At 45.7% G+C, this 22,413-nt stretch overlaps 1 protein-coding gene across 2 annotated transcripts in view; it reads right to left on the bottom strand.

Moving 5' to 3' along the window:
- TMEM132B (transmembrane protein 132B) overlaps positions 1-22,413 on the bottom strand; it is a 182,796-nt gene that overhangs the window by 116,047 nt on the left and 44,336 nt on the right. For both annotated transcript variants that reach the window (XM_048963875.1, XM_048963874.1), the window contains exon 2: positions 20,150-21,029. In XM_048963875.1, the coding sequence (XP_048819832.1) occupies positions 20,150-21,029 (880 nt within the window). The remainder of the gene's footprint in view (positions 1-20,149; positions 21,030-22,413) is intronic.

The raw sequence follows: 22,413 nt of genomic DNA, 5'->3' as shown, positions 1-22,413 counted from the left end.
TGTCTTGGCCAACATGGGATGGGGTTTTCCAGCATTTGAAGTCATTGATCACGGTGGCTAAATTTGGTCACCACCTCAGAGACTCATACATTTCCTACAGGGAACAAGTCTATTCAGTATGTACAACTGAAATCAGACTGTGACAGCCAAGCCCCAAGGAGCAGATGCTTGGGAAGCCCACGGCAGCCCACCTGCAGCCCATCTCTACATGCCACAGCACAAACAATGCACCTTTAGGGCACCTATCACCATTTTTTGATTCTTGCTCTGTACTCCAAACCAAAAAGAAAAACAATAAAGGAAGGAAGGTTGTCAGGAGCACTGCCCAGACTGTGGAGAGGAGACAGTGACCTGAGCACAAGGGAGGGGGAAAACAAAGCGCTGCAATGAAAATCCATCCGGAATTAAGAAGGCCACGAGAACTCTGCCTGAACTAGTGGTTGTTGTTTTTATTGAATTATTTTATGGCGCTTTATGTTGTTTAATCGAAGAAAGAAAATGGATGCCATAAAATATGCAGAGCTAACTGGGGCTGCAGAGTACATTGCTGAATATTGCTAGTAATGCCATTTCCCCTTTACTGTCAAAAAATGAAAATATTGTTCTTTATATCCCTGTCACACGGAACAGAGGTCCGCCAGCGCTCACGATCAATCTTCCTAGAGTGCACCTTTACCTTGAGCAGCGTGTGCCAGGATGGAGAATAAGCAAAGCTCAGGAAATAATCTCCCTTTCCACAAGATAGAATTCAATTTCCAGTACAGCTCAGACCAGTACTTTTCTTGAAAAGGTGGTACCATAAATTACAGTAAGAAAGCATTTTTCTGCTGCTAGCAAAAATTTTAGTGAGCATTATGATTACGTGGTTTGTACTCCAGGCACCAATGACCACCAAGCAGGCTAATAATGCGTGAATTCTGATGAGAACCAGCCCTCCAGCTGGGATAAGCCATCAAAGCCTTCTTTCCTGCTTTTTTCCCTCTGCGTTCCCTCTTGTAACAATTTTTTTCTACCTGCAGACAACAGCCTTCCAACATTCTCCTAGAGAGCAAGCATTTCCCAAAGAAAGGGGCACCCCAGGCAGCCCTTTGACCATTGCCCCAACAGTAGAACGAGGCCATGAGGATGCACCCCTGAAGCCACCCAGCCCTGCACTGCTGTCAGGAAGATCTACCGGCCACAACACAAAAGCTGCTTGCCATTTGTGACCGTGATTGATGGTAATGCAAGAAACTAATGGCATTTCACTTGCTCGTCAAAAGAAATTACTCACCCCGCACCAGCAGGATTGGGAAAGGATTATTTAATACCTGCAGCAATTTTTAATGTAAACTTGAGTGTTTGTAGAAGAGCAGTCAGGCAGCAGCCTGCTTCAGGATGGATCCAATCATGAAGGAGCACATGGCAGATCTGTTCTGTTTGCCAGCAGGGCTGTGCTGCTCAGCTTTGTCTGCAGACCCCATGCATGCAGGACAGATCCTGCAGCCCGGCTCAGCCCCAGGATCCCTCCTGATGAGAGTCACACCAGTTTTGGGACAGGTAGCACTCCGTCATCAGCCACCAGGACAAGGGGTTCTGCAGTCCTTCAGCAAGAACTCATTCCTACAGGTGGGCTCCAGCACTAAGTGCTGTCCCTGGGAATTTCAGTGACACAAACCACTGATTAAAAAAAAAAGTCCCTTAAACCTTGGGTATTTCAAAGCATGCACTGTGTTTGCAATAACAAACGCACTAAAAACAGGCTTTTCCCCTGGGGAGTCGGGGGGCACTGAATCAACTGCCAATAAAAAAGGCTTTGATGCTTTTTAACATGTTCAGTGGTTTTCAGTGAAAAACACTCAGTGAGATACTTTGTCCCACTGAGCATTAAGCACTTACCATCCCTGTTCTCCTTTTGCAATCTCAACTCCCCACCCGTCAGCCATGAATTTGCGATTAATGAGCCTTGTTTAGAGGATGCAAATGCTGAAATAGTTCTGATATACTGGGCTGGAAGCACAGAAAGACGAGCTCATTCAGTGAGGGAATCTGCTGTCCTTGGGGGGAATCCAACCCTCCCAATAAAGGAAACCAGCTGCTCAGTGACTGCAGCAGGGCAGCATGCTGTGCTCTGCCCCGAGGTGCCCAGCCATGCTCTTGCAGCTTGGGATCCAGGACAAAACCATCCCTGTGCATTAAGGATGCCAAACATCTACTTGCAAGTCTGGGGCTGGCCAAAAAAAATGGCTGTGATTGGAAGGAGGATGGGGTAAGCATAGTTTCATTCTTAACTACAAAAAACAGGCACAAGCTTCAGGTTTAATATAGCAAAAGACCAACAACCTAGGGCCAAAATAGCTATGACCAGTTACACTTAACCAGCAAAACAGCAGCCGCTCCCCTATTGCTTCTCCCCGTGCTGCTGTTTTCCTGCTTCAAATTGTCTGTTACGTGCCCATCAGTACTGACGTAGAAATACTGGATTGGAGGAGGAGAGGCTTCAGTACTTTTGACCAGTTTACGAAGCACAGCAGGATGGAATGCACTGCTCTGTTGCAGCATTCACTACCAGACACGTTTCAGGAAGCTGACACTGGACACCAGGAGACTCTGCACCTCCAAACTGCAAACCAAGCTGGAGCTTTCCAACCAGTCTCCTGCAGAGGAAGGGCTGTCAGTGCCTGTGCCCTGTGCTGTAATTGTTTCCTCCAGCAGTTACTGCACTGCATCCAACACTATCACAGATTCACGCGCCAAGGCATTAAAGTGACAATATCTTCTTTGCCAATAATTGCTGACTCAAAACCATATTCTCAATTACTTGCATCGATAGCTTGCGAATACTCAAAGGGAAGCCGCTGCTTTACTTTGGCTGAGTTTTCTTTCTAATCCGGTAGTTTGGGTATAAATTACCTGATTTGTTGATGAAAACCTCAAATGACAAAGGCACCATTCACAAATCCACTAACTGCAAGGATGTGTTCCTTTGATTTTAAATGGCGTTAAGAATAGCAGTCCGTTCCTCCTGGTACCGCAGCCTCCCTGACTTGAATCTTCACTGTCAAGCCATCACTCTCAATTAACTTCAGGCCCAAAGACTTCAGGTGTAACACACTGCTTGCCAGCAGAGCAAAGCCCTCAGAAAGTGAGCCTTCAACCCACAGCACAATGCTCATCTGTCCAAAAGACCAACACCGTCCCCCTGAGCTACCAAACACCCTCAGCACTGCTGGTGCAATCAGGCTGTATTTCCTCTTGGGGAGGCTTTGCCTCATTTTCACTTAGGAAAACCCTTTCTTTAGAGATCTTTGCAGGACTTGGCAAAGCAAAGTGGCTAACATCATGCACGAGGTGCTACAGAGAGTAAATTGTGGCATTAAGGGAAGTCAAGGTTCAATTTCCTCACACGCAGCAGGGAGATATGTGCCCTGAGAAAGGCCAGATCTGGGGAATGTAATCAACAGCTGCAGATAAATATAAAATGTAACTGCAAAATGCATTTCTTCGTATTTATTACATCTTTCACATCTACATCAGGCAGATTTCATTCCACAGATTGAGCCTGATCTGAAGTCATTTAGTGGGAGGCTGGTAGCTGAAACAAAGCCACATTTCTAGAACAATGTAAGTACACTGAATTTAATGGGATTTCCTGCCACTGGTTTTGAGGTGCAGCCTCTTCCATACCCTCCATTTACACTGAGCATGGCACTCAATGTCAGACCACTTTTACACCATCAAGTAAAGCACCGCGCAAGGGAAGAAGTGCTCTAGGATTGCCTGAGTTTTCTCCCCATGTCCCTCAGGCAAAAGCTGCTGGCAGAGTGCAGAACCAGAAAGCACCAGGAAAAATAAGAAAGAAATGCAGTGATTCAAACCTGAACCAAAAAATGAGACAACAACTTGGCAATGGTGAGAGCCTCCCTACATCAGCAGGGAGGTCTGTAGGGCTCATCAGGGCTTTCATTACACAGCAAAATGACTGAAAAAAATCTCTGCTCACCCACCAGCACTACAGCAGTTAAGTATTGAGATTTCTTTCTGGAATAAGTGCATATTCATTTTGATTGACATTTCTTCACTTCATACATTCAGATCATGTCAGGAGAAAAGTTGACTGCATTCACAGTGTGGTTCCGATTGAGTTTCTAATAGGTACAGCCGTCAGGAGGATGTGTAGGAATAACTTTCAGAACCACCCTCACTTGGTCTTTCAGCACAAGGGGCAGGCAGGACGTGCTGGGACACACAGACAGCCCTCAGTGCCTTCATCCAACCCAAGGCACGGAGCTCGTGAGGGACCAGAGGTGGTAGGAGGGCCCAGCCAGAGGGAGCAGCCCCCAAACTGGGGCAAAGACGCCAAGGAAAACTGGCACAAGAAGAAACTCAGCTTAAAGTTTGAGCCCTTGGAGAGCCCCAGCCTTGGGCTGTGCTTCCTGGCGCAAGATAGGCAGCTCCCATTGATCTCAAATCACTGCCTAGGAATCAAAAAGCCCCATGGTTTTCCTCTGCTCATGATCCTTCCTCTGAAGTTTTCTCATTCCCTCAGAAAGACCCTCACGATACAACTTTCAAATATGCCAAGGCTTGTCCAGATGTTCTTCCTTCTCTGCACAGATCTGGGCGACCACGAAATGACCAACCTTCAGCACTCACAACATGGGCACACAGGAGCTCTAGCAGCCTCCACCCATTTTAATTTAGACAACGGAGAAGGGAAAAAAAACCAGGGCTCTTCAAACTTAAAACCAACTAGATTCAATAAAATATTTAAAATTGCCCTGCCTGTTAGAGCAGCAGCATCTGCAAAGAGACTGCAAACGTTGCCATTGTTTTGCAATACGGTTACCTACAGCTGGAGGCCCCGGGATGCCATTTCAATCAGAAATGTTCCATTCCAAATGCATTTGGCAGTTTGTTCGTCGTGAGAAGTGCTTCTCAAGGCGGGAACTTTCAGAAAGCTGCGAGGAGCGGAACGCAGGTGGCTTTTCTTAAAGCCTGGGTCAAAACACAATTTCTCAGGTTGCTGTAAACATTCTCGTTTAAAAATAAATAAGTAAGCAAATAAGAAAGGAAAGGTGCTGTGCCATGCCTTCTGCACTGCTATTAGGAAGCCGAGAGGCTCCCGCTACACCAGACAAAGCCTTCAGTCAGTCCCACAGAATATTCACAAGACAGAATGAAAAGAACAGTGGGAGGAATTGGCTTAAAAGTGCATTCATTGTACTTTCCTTTGCTATAAATGTAATAATAGGTAACAGCTCCTTGCAGCGGTGAACAGACAATGCCATTAACTCTTTTCTTGCTCCAGCATTCCAACCAGTTACACCCACTCTAAGTGCTAATATCCATCACGTACTACAGGACAGATCTCGAGGTCCTCGCTCGAACCCTTCCTTAGATGATTTCCTAGGATGATTTTTGCATGATGCTTTCATATTTTTCCACAATGTCACTCAAAAGCCTGAAGGCACAGAAGCCCTGCAGGAATTAATGAAAAGTACCTGCACGTTTGTACCAGGAACCAATCCCCGAAAGAAAGAAAAAGGAGAGTGGAAATAAACCTGGAGGATGCATTAGCAGGAGCAATTCTGAGCAACTTCCCATTTAAAGCACGTATGGGATAAATTCATCTTAAGCATCGCTTCAAAGGGAATGGCTCATAATCGAAATAAATCACCACTGATTTGGCTGGAGGTTTGTGCCCCAGGGGCAGGCAGGCTCTGCAGCCGCAGCCACAGGCAGCGCCAATCCCTCAGCTGTGCTGGTGCCACCAGAAAATGCTGCAATGGGATTCAGGCCAGATTTGCTTATCGGCTCTGAACCATGAGGCCAGCCGGCAGTATGTGCTGAACAGTGCTCTTTTTGAGGATGTCATCTTTCTATTTATGTTACCTAATTCTTCTCGTCCAACTCCCCGTGGCAAACCAACAGTTGAAATCACGCAGTATAAGCTAATAGGGTTATGTAAGTGTCCATTTGCTGCACATATGCTCTCTCCCCTAAGGCAAGCGATCACCATGACAGTCTGCAATAAGAGGCACACCTTCCATTCCTGATGCGTAAGCACGTGCAAGTTGTGCCCCTTTTGGAGGGAGAGGTGTGGGTGGCTGAGCACAGAGACACCTGAAAGCACCGACAGGCAGAGGGAAACCCAAAGGAGAGATGTCCCCAGGTCAGGCACCTCCTGCCTCGTGTCTGCCCGAGATACAGAGCTGCACCGAAACAAGGCAGCTCCACACACAGCAGCTCTCCGTGCAGCACAGGACAGCACAGCCCTCCTGCCCAGCCCAGCTCCTGGTACTGCCTGCACAAGAAACTCTCTGCTTTCATGCTTGTCAGTCTCCACAAAGCCAGACTTGCTCTTCCAGCTAATCCTACAATCACAGAATCATTACGGCTGGAAGATACCTTTAAGATCATCCAGTCCAACCATCAGCACCATGCCAACTCTTTCCTCCCCTTCTGGTTTTCTCAGCATCATTCTCCAACTCTGCTTCTACAACATAAAGGCAAAATAATTTACATAAACAACTAAACTGTTTCAAAGCAAATTGTGTGCATGGACATAGATACTTCCTTAGTTTCAAATGCATTTGCCTTTGTCTACTTAGAGCTCCACATAAAAATACTCATCTCTGTAATGTCTTAATTCCTGCACCCTTCACTCCAAGGTGCACAGAAATGGTGTAGGCCCTACTTTGGAAACTACATCCCTTGCTTTCTGGAACCTCTGAAAACACACCTAGAAAATATAAGGCCTTGCAACATAAAATTTTAAGTATACATTTTGCTTACACAGATTCACTTTTTTTTGTTGTTTTCTATTTTTTACCATTCCATTTCATCTCTAGTTCTGGAACGACCCCTTTCCAGATACAGTCTGAACTTTTTTCCAGAGTGGTCCAAGCACGTAACCCAGTGGAGGTGGGGGCTTTGCCCACTTGCACGTACACCTGCTGTCTGTACATCTTCCCCTTCACACCTCCCAAGACTGCCGCCGCTCCCTCCTTGGCAGTTTGCAGGGTGCAGATGCTCCAAGCACACAGACAGCAGTGCCGTTCCCAAACTGGCTGCTCCCTGCGGTTTTCTGGCCAAATCCATTAATCAGGCCTGATCCAGGGAGCCTGTGTGTGCATGTACTGTGAAATCCCCTCACAGGGCACTGTCTTACACCAAAACACACTGCCCTTTGCCAAGCTCCCCCACGGCACAGCAGCAGACAGCACCAGCATGCAGCCATTTGCCACACATATGCTCCACGTGCTCTCCAGAGCCCTCTGCTTGTCTGCTGGACTGAAGGGAAGGGACAGTTTCATAGAATCATACAAAAGACCACTAAGATCATCCGACCAGCAACCCGTTATCACCAGGCCCACACTGATTCATACTGCTCATCCTCTTCCATACTGAACACGTCATCCAGGGAGGAGGCTCTTCCCAGGGCACAGCATCACCAAAATTCACTCCAAAATATTAGTGTTTGAATCTAAGTTTATGTGGCATTTCCCCAGGACACGTGAAATTCAGAATCCAGCATTTCCAGCTGCTGTTTCTTATTGCATTTACCTCCTGCCAGCAGACAGTCTTTACTGAGCCTAACAAAAATGATTCGAGCCAGTGTCAGGCTCCAACATCACACAATAAGAACAAGCAATCGCAGCACACAAGGAATGTGTCATTTTCTTCATCTTTTCTTGAATAGTAAAACAGAAGCACAGGAAAAGCAAGGAAATCATTCAAGATCACACCAAAATAGCACCAAAATCCCCCACCACAGGACAGGCTACATACTTGTAGTAACATAAATATATATATGCCACTGCACGTCACACAAAAGCTCATTCAAACCAAAAATTTATCACTTGCTTCGGACTCCAGCCAGGTGACAGCACATACATCACAGAGCTGTCAACAATCTGCTAATCTTGGCTGTGAAATGTAGGATAAGAAGCTTAAAAATACACTGCTTCTCCAGAAGCCATAAATTTTGCTGGCTCTCTCTTACATACCACTGGGTAATAGGTCTGCTCCAGCCATTTCACTCCCATCCAATGCAGTTAAACACTTCCTTTTTAAAAGCCTGTTTAGGGCATGGCAATCAGACAAAATAGTACAAAATAGCAGAAATCAGACATACATGACCAGATAAGTAACAGAGACCCTCTTTCACTCTCTTCGCTGAGAAGAATTACCAACTTGCACCTTTCTGGAGGCAGAGCCCCATCAGTGTAGGTTCAAGCAGTCACTTCAGTGTTTGTTCATGGCATCTCACATTGGGCACATGTTGAGGAGAGCCTAAAGAAAATGCAAGCCTGTCTACAGGTCAAGTTACGATACTTTCCAGTCAGCAAGCAAACCAATGACTACATTACCCTGGCTTAGCTTAAATGCTACCCCTCCAGCTGCACAAGTCGGCATTCAACCCACCACGCTTTGTGCAAACCCACTTCTCTGAATGAATTTCTCTTCCAGCAAATGGCTCGGTGTGTACCTGCCATTCTTTATTTCTGACTCTGGCCACAAACTTCAATTTCTCTCCACAGCACTTAAACAGCACATAATTACAACTAATTATCGATCACTGAGGAATTACTAGTTGACAAATCCAATTTTCACACTGTTATCAAGCATGACGGCAGACCAGAGAGGGTCAGGGTACCTGCAGGTCTGTACACAGGATGGGACCAACGCTGTTACCACAACCATTCTTTAACCCAACGTTGGCCCCTGAAGATCATTATGTTTAGGGACCTATAATGTAAGGCACCACAAAGCTATAGGAAGTGACAGCTCTCACCCCAGCGAGTTTTACAAGCCTAAAACAACCCAAGCCTTCAACACCTGTAAATATATTCAATTTGGCTGCGTTGATACCACCCCTGAATTCCATTTCATGCAAGCTGGCTGGCAGAGATGCTCAGAAACAGCTCATTTTGGGGAAAAACACCCCTCGGTTTTCCTCAAAGCAGATTTCAAATTTGCACACTGCAGTGCACCTGCTGAGCCCCAGCAATGGATGCAGCACGGAGGGCAGAGCGCTGCACAAGGCTCAGGCGGCCCCTGCCCAGCCCACACGTGAGCTGCAGTCGCCATCAGCCACAAGTGGGTTGGCTCTAGGACTTGGGGACTGTGCAAAGGGGATCTGAGAGGGGGGGAAAAAAAAAAGCATTCCAAGAAAGTCCAAGGGAACAATACATGGAGCCGGTCGCCAGGCTGAAATGGAGCAACTTGTTTTAATAAAAAGTCGCCTGATGGATTTTTGTTCCCCCCAGCTGTATTTCAGTGGAGTTATTCGCATAATTCAAGTAGACACAAATTCCAGTGAGACAATATCCGCGCTCTCATAAGCCCAGTGGCAGCCCTTCCAACATGACATACAACCAAGGATAGGGAAAGTCCATTTCCCGTGGTTCACACAAATTGGTTTATTATTAGAGCTCATCCAGCACCATTATTTTCTGACAGAAAATGTGTTTTTCACAGAATTGAAACTCAACGCATTATTTCTTGCAAATGCTTAACTTTTCTTTTGGGAAAAAACGCATTTTGTTTCATGTCTGGTTAACATTAAGATACATTTCCCCTTCTCTTCAGTTCCAAAAGAAGCACAGCACAATTTGGAAAACGTGGCTCTAAACCTCCCTGGCTCCTCAAGCACTGAGCTGAGCACGAGTCTCATGTACCTTACTGAGGGCTCCATTCTTACACCAGACTCAATTCTGCTCTGTTTCCAGTCTATGCAAGCGAAACATGATTTTATTAAATGAAGCCCTTAGGACTCTGTCACCCTGAACATTAACTACATTTCCATTGTCTTGCAAGTTCACAAAGAAAGCAGCCCTGCAGCAAGACAAACTCATTCCCAGCTTCTTAACCTATAGAAAGAAAAAGAAAAAAAAAGGTTGCATGTATTTAAATTTTGGGTACATTGATTCCCTGGGACAGGACTGCCTACATCAAGTCTTGCCAAAGAAGGATCCATTCCCCCACAGCACTTTGGCTTTTTGCTCCAGATGCCATCAAACCTGCTCTGCTCTCTTCCAGCCTCCACACAGGTCCAAGGCCATGCAGCCCTCCCAAAATCACACCCAGAGGTAATGGAGAGGATCCAGGTAGGCACTGACAGACACAGGCAGGCAGAGCCCCCAGTGATGAATGGAGCCATTCCCACTATGGGGCAGCGTAGGGGGTGTGCATGGGATGGCAGCTCCCTGCCCAAACTCACCACCCGACTCTGGATGTTCTTTTGGCCATTCAGAATTGATCTTCCCTGGTGAGAGAGCTACAGGAAAGAGCAGGAATGGCACTCAGCCCCGTGGTCCTTCTTTAAAGACAGCAGAGTTTAGGGGTAGAGGTGCTACTGCCTTCCTACTTTTGGAAAAAATCTCATTCTTGAGAAGGACCTCTGGAACACGAGCAATAAAAATAGCAATTTGTAAAACGAAAGCAATGACTGACTCTTCTTGTAAAAACACTGCGAGACATCACAGACAAAATAACATTACATAAATAGGCCAGGCATTAGAGCCACGATCACCGACAGCAGCACGGGGCGCACAGCACTTTAGCAAAGGAAGTGAAAAATAGCGAATGCGATTTAAGAGACAGACAGAATCTCCACTGGCAAGTTGTAATTACTGCCACTGAAACCCAGCCAGGATCCTGCTTGACTGCCTCTGGGCTTGTGAAATGCAACCCAGAATCTTTAAATGACCAAATAATTGCGACCCGGGCTTCGTGTCGCTGGTGAGATGCTGCCATCCACCTGGCCCTGCAGGACACAGCCCAGTGCTAAGACAGAGGAGGAACAACGCTGGTGATTTCAGAAGTCTCTGACCAGATATTGACCTGAACCAGTTCTGCACTGCGTGGTCATTTTTCTTCCCCAAGCAGTACAGCTGCAGGTTTCTTTCAATCATTTCTCAACTTCAACAACCTGTAGGCACCCAACGTCTCGGCAAAGGACATCATTCATCCATTTGATGTTCCCAGAATGCAGGGATATCTACCCAATTTCCTAAGAAACATTAATATTACAGTATGGCTTTCTCAGCCCAAATCATGAAGGCTGAATCAAGCTCTCCTGACGTTTTATGACAAGGTGATTAATAATACCAAGAGAAAGAATGAAATGATACCAGATTATAAACTATTGTAAATCTTTCAGTCATCCTGGGAATAATGAATGTACATTTCTTAGGAGAGCAGTACAGGTTTAAACAGAATCCTTTTAGTTTTCTTGTCAATCAAAATGCTATTTATATAATAGCAGAAACAGACAATGAACTCGTCTAATCTTAAAATGAAGGTGCAGCATATTGAAGGCAAGGGTTACCAGTGCTTTAACTTTTTTTTCCCATTAAAAATGGGAACAGAAAAAAAAACATCTTAGGCTGTAAGCTCCAAAGTCACTGAAGAAAATGTTCCACCATTGCCAGCATTTCTGAGTACAATCAGAATTTCTGGTCAGGACCCACAACAAGAAGTTCAGACCTCACACCAACCAAACTCCATCCAACTTGGAAAGCCTGAGCTGACATGGCCTATTTTTCATTTTTTTTCCCCCCAAATACTTGAGTTAAAGTTTAAGAGTACGGTCAAAACTGAAGCAGCCCAAGCATCCACTGGACCACAATGCCCCACGCTTCCTTGGCATGGATTACGGTGTCAAGCAAAAAGCAAACGCAAGCTCTTTGTGAGCAGTTCCACAGATGCCACTGACCTGCAGCCCCCACCTGGGACAAGGATTGTGCCTTGTTCTGCTTCTGGCCGCACAGGGGACCTCTGCTCTCCAACCCCTTGTAGGCTGTCCTAGACATTACCTCTATACAATAATTAATAAATAATACTGAACTTGAGCTCATGCAACTCATACGAGGCACAGTCTTCCAAAGAGAAATGAATAATGCATGTAGAAAAGATTCATTTGGTGGGGAAAAAAAAACTAACTTCAGTTTGAAATAAAGCCCTGGTTGCCTTGGCAAAGAGGATTTAATTGCTGTAATCACTACATCTCCCATAAGGTCGCTTTGAGAGAGTCCACAGTACTCTATTCATTCTGTGCCTGCTCCATAGCAAATGAAGGATACTGGTCCCAGGAGCATCGGTCAAATACTTCTGAAAATGCTTACGTTATTTTTAAAGGGCTATTAGCTTTGGTAAATGAGTCAAAAGTCATCTCAGTTGGAGAGGAAAGGTACTTACACCAAATTATGGAGATAACAGCAGGAAACGCCATAATTAAGATGGTACTACCAGTGTAAGTGTGTGTCATTAACATCAGGACCCAAAACATGACCACTCCCTGTCTGACACCCCAGGGCCCCCGCTGCCCCCAGCACATCTCACAGCACTTATCAGGTTCACAGCACCAAAGCACTGCCACACACGTGTGCCTTGCACATCACCAAATCCACATTCAAACAGTTTTACTGGCACAAACCCTAGGCAACTCCATGGAAGTTAATTAAATCAACCCCCCCTTTTCTGCTCATAAGAGAGAAGACTCTGGCCAGGCAAATTAAATTAGAGATGGGACAGAGCCAAACTCCCAGACCCAAAGCAACCCAAATCTCACAATGCACTTGGGTCCCGGTCCAGGTTCTCACAGTCTGCTCCCACTTCTCCCTCACCCTCTGCCTCCTCCCAGGATGGGACAAACCTTTCAGGCTGCCCCCAAGCACCACTCAGTGCATTTTATCACCATCTTCCACTGGGGATCTGTACCAAAGCGCTCATACGTGTGCTTCCTGTGGCACATTTCTTGCCCAGACTCTGATTAACTTAAGCAGAAGCCCCTGAACAAGGCTCCATCTATCCCTCACTTGTCCTTCTCTTCCTTTCCCACTTGCTGTCTTCTAGAAGCGGCGCAATTAGAGATGGAGATTGAATGAAAACACATTTGACTCCTTCATTAATCCCACAAAAGGTTGGGCCACACAGAGAGAAAAAAGCAACCGAGAAAGTCTGCTTGCCAGGAAAATGAAAACAAAATAAAAAGAGAGAGGGAAGCAGGGAGGGGAAGGTATATATTTTGTATGGACATTCTTCTCTTACGTCAAACGAAGCACTGCTCTGCACAGGGTGCTGATACACAGCCTCCATGGGCTTGAGAAATAGCTGCAGGTGCCAGCCCTGCTCACTGCACCATAGAACGGCACATCATTTGTCACTGCTTCCTTCTCCTGCAGCTCCTCAGATTCACCTGAGATCCAATAACTTTGTTAATACGATTGCTTTCATACACTGGTCAAGTACAGCATCCAAGGCACACATGGCTACTCTCTGAAGCAGAACAAGCCACACACTGAGCACAGGTCCCTGCTCTGCTTTTTCCAAAACCAGATTTTCTCATGAGTTCCTTATGGCCATAAATTGCAACGGGAATACGGAATGTATCTTCCAAACCAGGAAGATACACCAACCATTTTCTTGCAATACTACATCTCCTGTCTTCCCCAAACCTTCCCTCTGCAAGGCCACCAAAAACTTATGGGGAAACACAAGGATAAAAGCAATGCTGTTGCAACAGCAGGAACACAAAGAGACTGAGATCAACTGCTGGCCCCAAGCAATACCTCACTGCTTTGTGTGATTGCACTCGGACAAAACAACAGCAAGGCACAGTCTGAAACATCATCTCAGGAAGTAAGCAAATTTCAAAGTACACACATTTTTAATACGTTTAATACTATTCATTACACATGAGAAGCAACTGCAGCAACAACTGAACACTGTTGTGCCTGAGTTGTTACAACAAGCCTGTGATTTACTGCACTGCCAGCTAATGAAGAGCCCTACAATGCCCCCCTTGTCAGGCAGCACAAAGCAGAGACCCGCAGCAGATTGTCCCAAAGACCCCCACCCTGTGCTCCCTTTCAAGGGCTCATGCAGTGGGACAGCATCCTTGGCTGGAAGCAATCACTCCAAGACAGCAACCTGTTCTGACCTGTGTTCTCAACATGAGTATACAAGGTGCAAAAAATATCATCAAAATAAATAAAAGCAGATGAAGATGATGTTGATCTTGTCAGGCGCTCAAATTCTGCAATCCAGATGCTCCTCCCAGTGCTGACCTCTGTCCACCCGCGCTCAGCTCCCGGCACATGGTCGCAGTTGGGATGGGCTGATGGTTGGACTGGATGATCCTAGAGCTCTTTTCCAACTCTAATGATTCTATGGAAACCTGCCCTGGCACCAGCCCCAGGCAGCCCTGCATACCCACCTGTAGCTCTGCACCCTGGGGAGAAGATGCCCACCGCATCGGCTGACTCAAAACCCAACATAAATGACATATATTTTCCTTCCTGCTTTATGGTTCAGAATACGAGATACAGCAAATCCATTTACACAATGTTACTACATCCCTCAGTGCTCATAAACTCAGATGGGCTGATGAATGAGATAGCTGTGCTGCTGGCAGGGCTGAATGCAGTGCATGGGGTCTTTCCAACGCACTGCGAGGCGCTGCCCCATTCCAGCTGCATTCAGTGTCCATCCACCCCTTGTCATAAGCACGGAACATCCTCCATGAATCACAAGTGAAAACAATGAGACAAGTTATTCATCTTCTTAGTGAAAAAAAAACACCCTAGTGAAGCACATCCAGAGGCTAAATATTGCCAGTTAAGAAATCAGGTTAATGCTCCCAGCTCCTAGGAATGGTTCCCTTCTTTCACAGGATAAGAAAGCATTGCTCAGCCATGACTGCTCTACTGGAAGGAGCACCTCTATTCAGACACAGCCATCCAGCTGCAGTGATGACCCCAGCTGCAGTGCAGGGCTGCTGCTCCCCACAAAATCCCTATGAGGAGTGACTGTGGGCAGGCAGCTCATTTTTAGGTAAAATCGCACCAAACTGCTTTATTGGCTGTGGTCTTACAGGTCTTTAAGGATTCGCTCAGTCATTAAGTCACTGTCAGTTATTTGGTGGCTTTTAAGCTTTTAGGACTGTTTGAGCTGTAGGAAGGAGCTAATTTATTTTTAGCACCTGTAGCTGCTTTCAAGACAGTAAAAAGGGCACGGATTCTCCTCTCTAGGTGCCTGGGGCAGAAAAGGTTATCTCAAAGCATGAGCAAAGGAGAGAGCCTGGGGCCTTTGCACTTCAGCCAACACCAATTCCAGTCCAACTACGTTATGCAGTGCCCCAGTGAAACGTACAACTCCATCCCACCCATCACAAAGACCATCGATTAAGATGCTTAGAGCACTGCCAGGCTTTCATCAGCTGAAGTTTCTTCTTCTGAAACAAACGCCTGTCTCAGAAATCAGAAAAGCAAAAGAATGGTTCAACCCTCTCACATTTATAGAAATGGTTTATCCGAGCTAAAAAATCCCAGTGACAGGTCCCAGGCTTCACAGGAGGGCCCTGAAAGGATGTCATTCCATTTTCTATCTGGGGATGAAAAGAAAACAAAACAAAACAGTGGGAGCAAGACAGTCTCTATATCTAATGAGGCAAGCTATCTGGGAAAAGGTAGTGTGAATTCAGCTTTGAGGAGTTAAGGGGCTGAGTTAAGACTGCACGGATACTTCTGGCACTTCCAGACTTGCAGTGCTCAGTCTTTTTAATTGATATCGAGCACTGGTGTTTCATATTTTACATTTAGTACAGCGTGCATGTAGACAGAGGAGAGAAATAATCACTTCCAACATTCATTCTGGGTTTATTAACGCCTTTAAGTAAAAAACAAATATTCCCAAGTCGCCGGTAATGCCTTAATTCCGTAATTATTTCTAAGTCTGAATTAGCATTTCTGATTAGTTCCTGAAGTATGTTTTTCTCCTTCTCACCACTTTTGCTTCTGCTGAATTTTCGTCCTGAAGAGATGCTTCAGTTAATCATTTATTCCTCTCGCCAGCAATAACCCTGCCCTGCATCCCCCCCCAGAACAGCTTGCTCATGGCAGCAAGAGCCATGCAGAGCCCACTCCTCTCGCTGCACTCCCCACAGTCTGCACTCTCATTTTTCTGTGCATCCCCAGATCTAAAACCTTTTGTTTTCTTTCCCTTGTTTGCTCTCGGCAGCTATTGGCAGGAGACATCCTCTTAATGATCTTTTTCTGGCCTTCTAGACGACTGCTCAGACTTCTACGGATCTTTCATTATTAACGCGGAAGCCTTGTAAGTCAGTTTTAATGGCCTGTGCAATTTTTATCCCTTAGCAGGAGACATAACCTCCTCCATATGGATATATGTTTATTAATATAAATCCTTAATATCATCTTTCCTAGGGAGAATAATCAGCAAAAGCCAACCGGCGTGTATTACACCTTGTAGCGGTTCACCCCAAAATCAAAAAGTCATCTTAGCCCTGCAAGACGTGGAGCACAGCAGAGAGGATAATCCTTCTCCCTCGGGTTGCCAAGGCACCGACGACAGCCAGCTCTCTCTGCAGCCCCGATCCCCTCCAGACGGAGGGCCACAGCCGCTTTCATTTCTCTGCCGTGGGATTCATTACCTGGTTTCAGTCCCTTCCTATTATTCCTGGAATATCTCCAGTCTCCGTGTCTATTCTGACCGGGGATGAAAGAAGGATGGGCCGTTCGCGTTGGGGACGTGTAACGAATGCCAACAAACCCACTTTTTTGTCTGCAACCCGACAAATTGCTGCGAGTGCTCAGCCCTCATTACTGGAACATCCTTGCGGACGGTTTAAGAAGGGAGACTTGGGAAACAGGACAAAACTCCGCCATTCATTTACAAAGAGTGCCCTGGTTTCTTTCCTACAGCTGCTCTGCAATTGTCCATTTTTTCCTTTAGATGCTGTATAAAATGACTCTCATCTTTTCCTCTAAATGCACTTTTGAGTCTCAAGTTGGAGATAAATAATGCCACATCTCTCCTTTTTACCATTCTCTCATGTGTTTCATGGGACTTCTTTAGTTTAGCAATTAGCTGCTGTCGACCCTTCTTTCATGGCCATTTCCAGCTTCCCCTGTTCACTATGTGACAGCCACGTTCATCAGTAAATGAGATATTCCTGTGCATGGAAAGACAGAAAGTGCCCACAAATTGGTGACGAATGTGTGTCCAGTCCTGCAGGATTCTCAAAGCTATGCTTCGTCTTTGCTTTTTTCAAACAAGGCATCTCATTAAAAAGTTTACTCACAGTAACTTAGTGCATTTTGCCTATCTTTACTGTCATACCACACTCAGTAGCAGCCCGCCTCACATAATGGCCACAATTTATGCTCACAGATGGCAAATTTTACAGTACGAACCAGAGAAAGGCCACAAATTAATCTCCAGTGTCACAAGAATTTCAGTGTACACACATACAGATCATCTGTCAACAAGGGGAGCAATATGACTGTCAGACACAGCAAAAGCATAACATCCATACTTAGCCTCCAAATTCTGCCCCTTGACATATTTCAGCCCTTCAATTACACCCAGCAACACTGTCTAGATTGCAGAATAAAAAGAAATTCCCTGGGGCACAACCCACAGCTCTAACTCCATCTTAAATTCCAGTTATGGAATGAAAACAAATGAAAAAACTTAGCTTAAGCTGAGCAAAACCAGTGAGGGGTGAGGAAGGGAGCTTCATGCACACCCTGCAGCATCCATCCTCTGTCCAGCAACACCAATGGAAGGATGGGGGTTAACAACTGAGCACAGTGCTGGACCAGGAAAGTGCTCCCACTTGCTCTCCAGTTTCCCACCTTAATGAAGAGCCTGCGATTTTCCTCCAAAACGAGGAAGAATTGGCTCTTTTAAGAGAACAGTTCTGCTAGAGCAAAATGCAACACCAAATTCAATACTGCACAACGCAGCATGAAACTGTGAGGAGATGCATAAAATTGAGCAGATCTGTTCTTTTGCAGTGCCAGAGCCGTGCAGAGGATGACGTAATTTTGATCCATCATCTCCTATGAGCCAGGCTGCAGTTTCCTCCACTCCACTTATAACAGATATGATTAAAAACAATCAGTTATATTAGGCAAAAAATACTTTTCCCAAGGCAAACATTTACTTCAGTGTATTTTTTCCTCTGTAACACACAGAAATTCGATGCATATAAAAACCTTCTGGGTTTTTACATTAACATTGAGCTCCATCCTGCAGGATGGGTGAGCCACCAGAGCTGCAGTTTGCTTCTTACTTACAGCTTCCAACCCAAGGTTAAATAGAAATAATTGCAGTTTCTGTGATGAAAATCACAACACAGACAAAGCCAAGGAACAGACAGGACAGGCCAGGCTACCAAGAGCTGACTGTGGCTTTTCCAAAGCAGTGTTTCTGGGTGCACCTATTTATTCTAACAGAAACATCTCCTGGAGACACACTGATTCTGCACACTTCTCCAAGGAAATCCCCATGGAAACTGACTGCCTTCCCCTTCCCAGCAGCTCAGGAGCTCCATTGGCTCTGGGAAGCTGAGGTCACAGCAATGCCTGTGCTCCTGGGGCTCATCCTGGGGCTCATCCTGGGGCTCCTGGCTTGGAGGATCCCTCTACTTCTGCTTCCTCAAAACCTCACTCTGTGACTGTGCTCAGGAGTTCCAGACACTATTTTGGTTTTATGCTTTTGAGGACAGCATTGCAAAACTATTCCCTAAAGGTGAGTTTTGGTGCTTTCCTGACCAGCAGAAACTTCAAAACAACCATCTTCACTGCCGTTTGTTACAAGGTTCTCTAACACCTCAGGAATTTCATCCATGGTGTGGCAAAGGACAAAAACCTGACAAGAGCTGATGCAAAACCTTGAGCAAATCTCATCACCTCTCTGTTTTAGAGCTGAGGATCAACAGGCAACTGCTCAAGTCCATGAGGTCCATCTACTGCCCTGCTCAACAGCAGCTGCTGACCAAAACCACATTTAGCGAAGAAAAACCAGCAAACACGGACAGAAGTAATAACAGAATAACTTGGTTTAACAGGAAGAGTCTTCCTCACCCAAACCATTTAAAGTCTGCTTAAACCCTATGCTGTGATATCCTGTCTCATGTATTTCACCCTACCGCAACGAAACCTAAGAGTTTGACTCAATGATGCTCACGGGCCCCTTCCAACTGAGGATATTCTATGATTGCATGAAAAATGCTTGGGTGCAGGTGGCCCATGACCTACTGACTGCATACTGTGTCCTGGTTTGTGCTGCAATCTCATCGATACGCATGCACTATTTCACAAAAGCTGAACGCTGTGCAAGCACTGCATGCAGCTCGCTGTCTGTTTTCTCAACATCTGTCCCTGAAGTGCATTTCTGTCATGTTCTGCTCTCATCTTCCTCAGATCAAAAAGTTAGAAGTAAGGCACGAATCTGTCTGAGGTTGCCAGCGTGGACTGCAGCTCCTTTCCTCCCCAGTGTCTCACATTCTCACTGCAGATGACACTTTCCAATTACCTTTTGGCCTCTCTATTCCCCAAGTCTGGCTCACATTTCTCTCTGAATTCAATCTCTACGCAGCTCTGTACGTAGAGTCTGACAGCTAAGGACGTAACAGACATGCAGCACTAACCCTCAGGGGGGTTAGAAATGCCTGATTTCTCCTATTACAGGCATATTCATGAGTAAAGGTCACCAAAAAATGTCTAAACTTAGAACAAAAATGGCTCATGCAACAAGCAGTCATGAGTTCGAGGAGGTCAGACAGGCTGTCTTGCAGCAAAATCAAAGCAGGACTTGAAAAGCTTGGGTTTGAATGTTGGCTCTGCCAAAGACCTCCTACACAAGTTGAGGCGCATCTGATTTCTCTCAGCTCCCCTCCACAATGCAGTGAAGTAGGTCCTTGCTGCATACAACATGCACAAGATGCAGCCTGTGAGCTTTGGAAAGATTATCTGGGAAATTGAGGCTACTTCACCAAAGCAACAGAAAGCACTCCTGCAAACCACTTAGCAAAATGGGTTGTGGCAACTATGCTGGCAGACTTAAGAGAGGAGTAATTTAAAAGAAAGAAGCATTAGGAGAAGCGAACAGAATTAAAACAAAAGATGATGATGCATATGTTCATAGCACATACTTTAAAATCAATTGCCACATCCCAAACAGAGTCATCCACACAGATAACTCAAGAGTATTTATAGTTTTCCCCAGTTGGAGAGCTAATACTTGAGTTCTCCAAGGAAAACACTGAATGTCACCAAAGCAATTACATCTGAGATCAATTTGTCCTTATTTGTAAACTGCTTAGCATACAGCACTTCAAATATTCTCTTACCTTAATACAAACTGGTCTGCCAGAGAGTCATCTGCCAGGGAGACATGGAAGGTCACAACGTCCCCTTCTTTGACCGGGCTGAGTGGCAAGCGGATTACGACATTCTCATCTAGCCTCAGTGCAGACTGTTTTAATGTGTCTTGATTTGGGTAAACAACAATGCTACCAATCCTCTCCATAGCTGGCAAAGCCTTCCGTGCGTTATCTTGATCCGCGTGAATATTGTTCTCCCACTTTTCATCCTCTGGAGAACATTCCCCATCTGCTGTATCAATCTTATAGAAGAGCTCCACGGTAATCCCTTCCAGGGGAGCTGTATCCTCTGACACCAGGGGTGGAGGGGAGCTGAACCAGCTGGGAGATAACTCCAGCTCTGCAACGCATAATCCCAGTTGGCCTGTCAACCTGCAGCTGGCCACCACTCCTCTAGATTCCAGGAAAGCAAACATCTTCACGCAAGGCAACCTCTCCTCAGGGTCATAGTCGTCCCAGTCTTTCCCCGCAATATAGAACAAGGTTTGTATTTTAGGTTTGTTGGAATAAATCGAGCTGTCTATTATGTGCGATTTTAATTTCCAATTGAAAGTGAATTCATTTGTGAAACCAAAAGATGTAGAAGACAGCATGAGGTCTAAAGGAACAGCCTGCTCCACAGAAAAGGGTCCGTACGTGGCATTTAGGACAGGCGGCAGTTTGGATTTGTATATAAGGAATGAATCCACCCTGGACTGCAAACTGGAGTTCCTCGTGATGTCCTGGTTGGTTTCCTTAAGGAAGAAGAAAACATCAGCGTTGCAGATGTGATAGCTGGCAGGGAGGTACGTTGGCAGGTTTGAGAATCTCTGTACGCTGTCCATGATCCCTCCTCGGCTCTCCACCACTGCAAGCCAAAGGAAAAAGGAAACAAAGACAGTTCTAACGTTTGCTTAGCATATCCCACAAGAGCAGATCGGTGCTGTTATAGGTACTGTGCAACAAACACAGAACCATCTGAGTTCTGTGATGGGACCCTTAATGGCCACCTGGACCCACTCCCTTGCAGTGCATGGGAACACATACAGCTCCATTAGGTGCTCAGAGCCCCACCTCTGGAAACACCCAAGGTCACCAACCACCACCTCTCTGGGCACCCTGTGCCAGTGCCTCACTACCCTTAGCATAAATGTTTTCTTTATATCCTGCCATTGTAGAGCCAATCCTCCCACTGGATTGGCTCTAGTAGGCAATGAAACTGTTCCTTTTTTTTTTTTCACCTCCAACTAAAGACAATGCAGGCTGAGCTGGGGTTTGCAAATCAGCATCACTTCCCCTCCACTTTTGCTAGGTCAGTAGTTTGGAAGTTAGCTGCAATCCAATAAAAGACTGGTATTCGTGAAAATCAAAGGAAAGGGGAAAAAAAAAGAAAGAATAAAAGGAGTTTTCATACACAAGAAAATATAGGGTTTGGTAGAGTCTCAACGGGACAGATTTAAAGGCTAGGGTGAGTTTGAGAGAAGGAGAAATCCTTTACATGCAGAAGGTTCACAGATGCTTGGAAGGATTTGTGTTTATTTGTTTAATTCCAGAGGAGAAAGAGATGCATTTGTAAATCACAGAAGTTTCTCTACAACACAATGGTCAATCCTCCAGCCAGCACTGGGCAATTTTTCCTGGGCAAGAAAAGATTCCAGAGGGAGGAAGGGTTCAGACTGCTGCCTTTGGTTGGGGCTGATCTCTAATTAATAGTGAGATACATTCAATCTGGGCTGTGAGACTCTACCAAAAAGAAGTGGTGGGTCTTTCAGACTAACAATTCATACGCTGGTGAATGCAAGCTTGCTCCTGGGAGCACCACAGAGGAAATAAACAGGAGGCAAATGAATCAAAATGAAGCGGCTCCATAATGCAGAGATAACAAAAGCAACAATGACAGATCCTAAGGTCAGAGCTCTTGTTGTCTCCCACTGGAGCTCAGCGGCGATTTCACTGTTTGTCAGGGCTGGGGATGGCAGATACGCAGCGCAACAACTGCAGGAACAAGGACACCTGTTAGCAGCTGGGCGATCGCGTCCGTACAGCCACAATTTAGCACAGATAAAAGCTGGGATATTTAAGCTGTTTTTTTCAGGTTGTGTATTTTAAAGCCTGCACTCCTCAATGACAGCTGCTAGGGCAAACCTCACCCATCCGACTTCGCTCCATTCTTGTTCTCTGCTGAAATTCTGCTCATTTACTTTCAACGGCTGGGATTCCTCCCAGCTCCACGAGGCTGCATTTGAAAGCAA

Source organism: Lagopus muta, chromosome 17, assembly GCF_023343835.1.
Source record: "Lagopus muta isolate bLagMut1 chromosome 17, bLagMut1 primary, whole genome shotgun sequence".
NCBI lineage: Eukaryota > Metazoa > Chordata > Aves > Galliformes > Phasianidae > Lagopus > Lagopus muta.
This window is presented reverse-complemented; position numbering and strand designations above follow the sequence as displayed.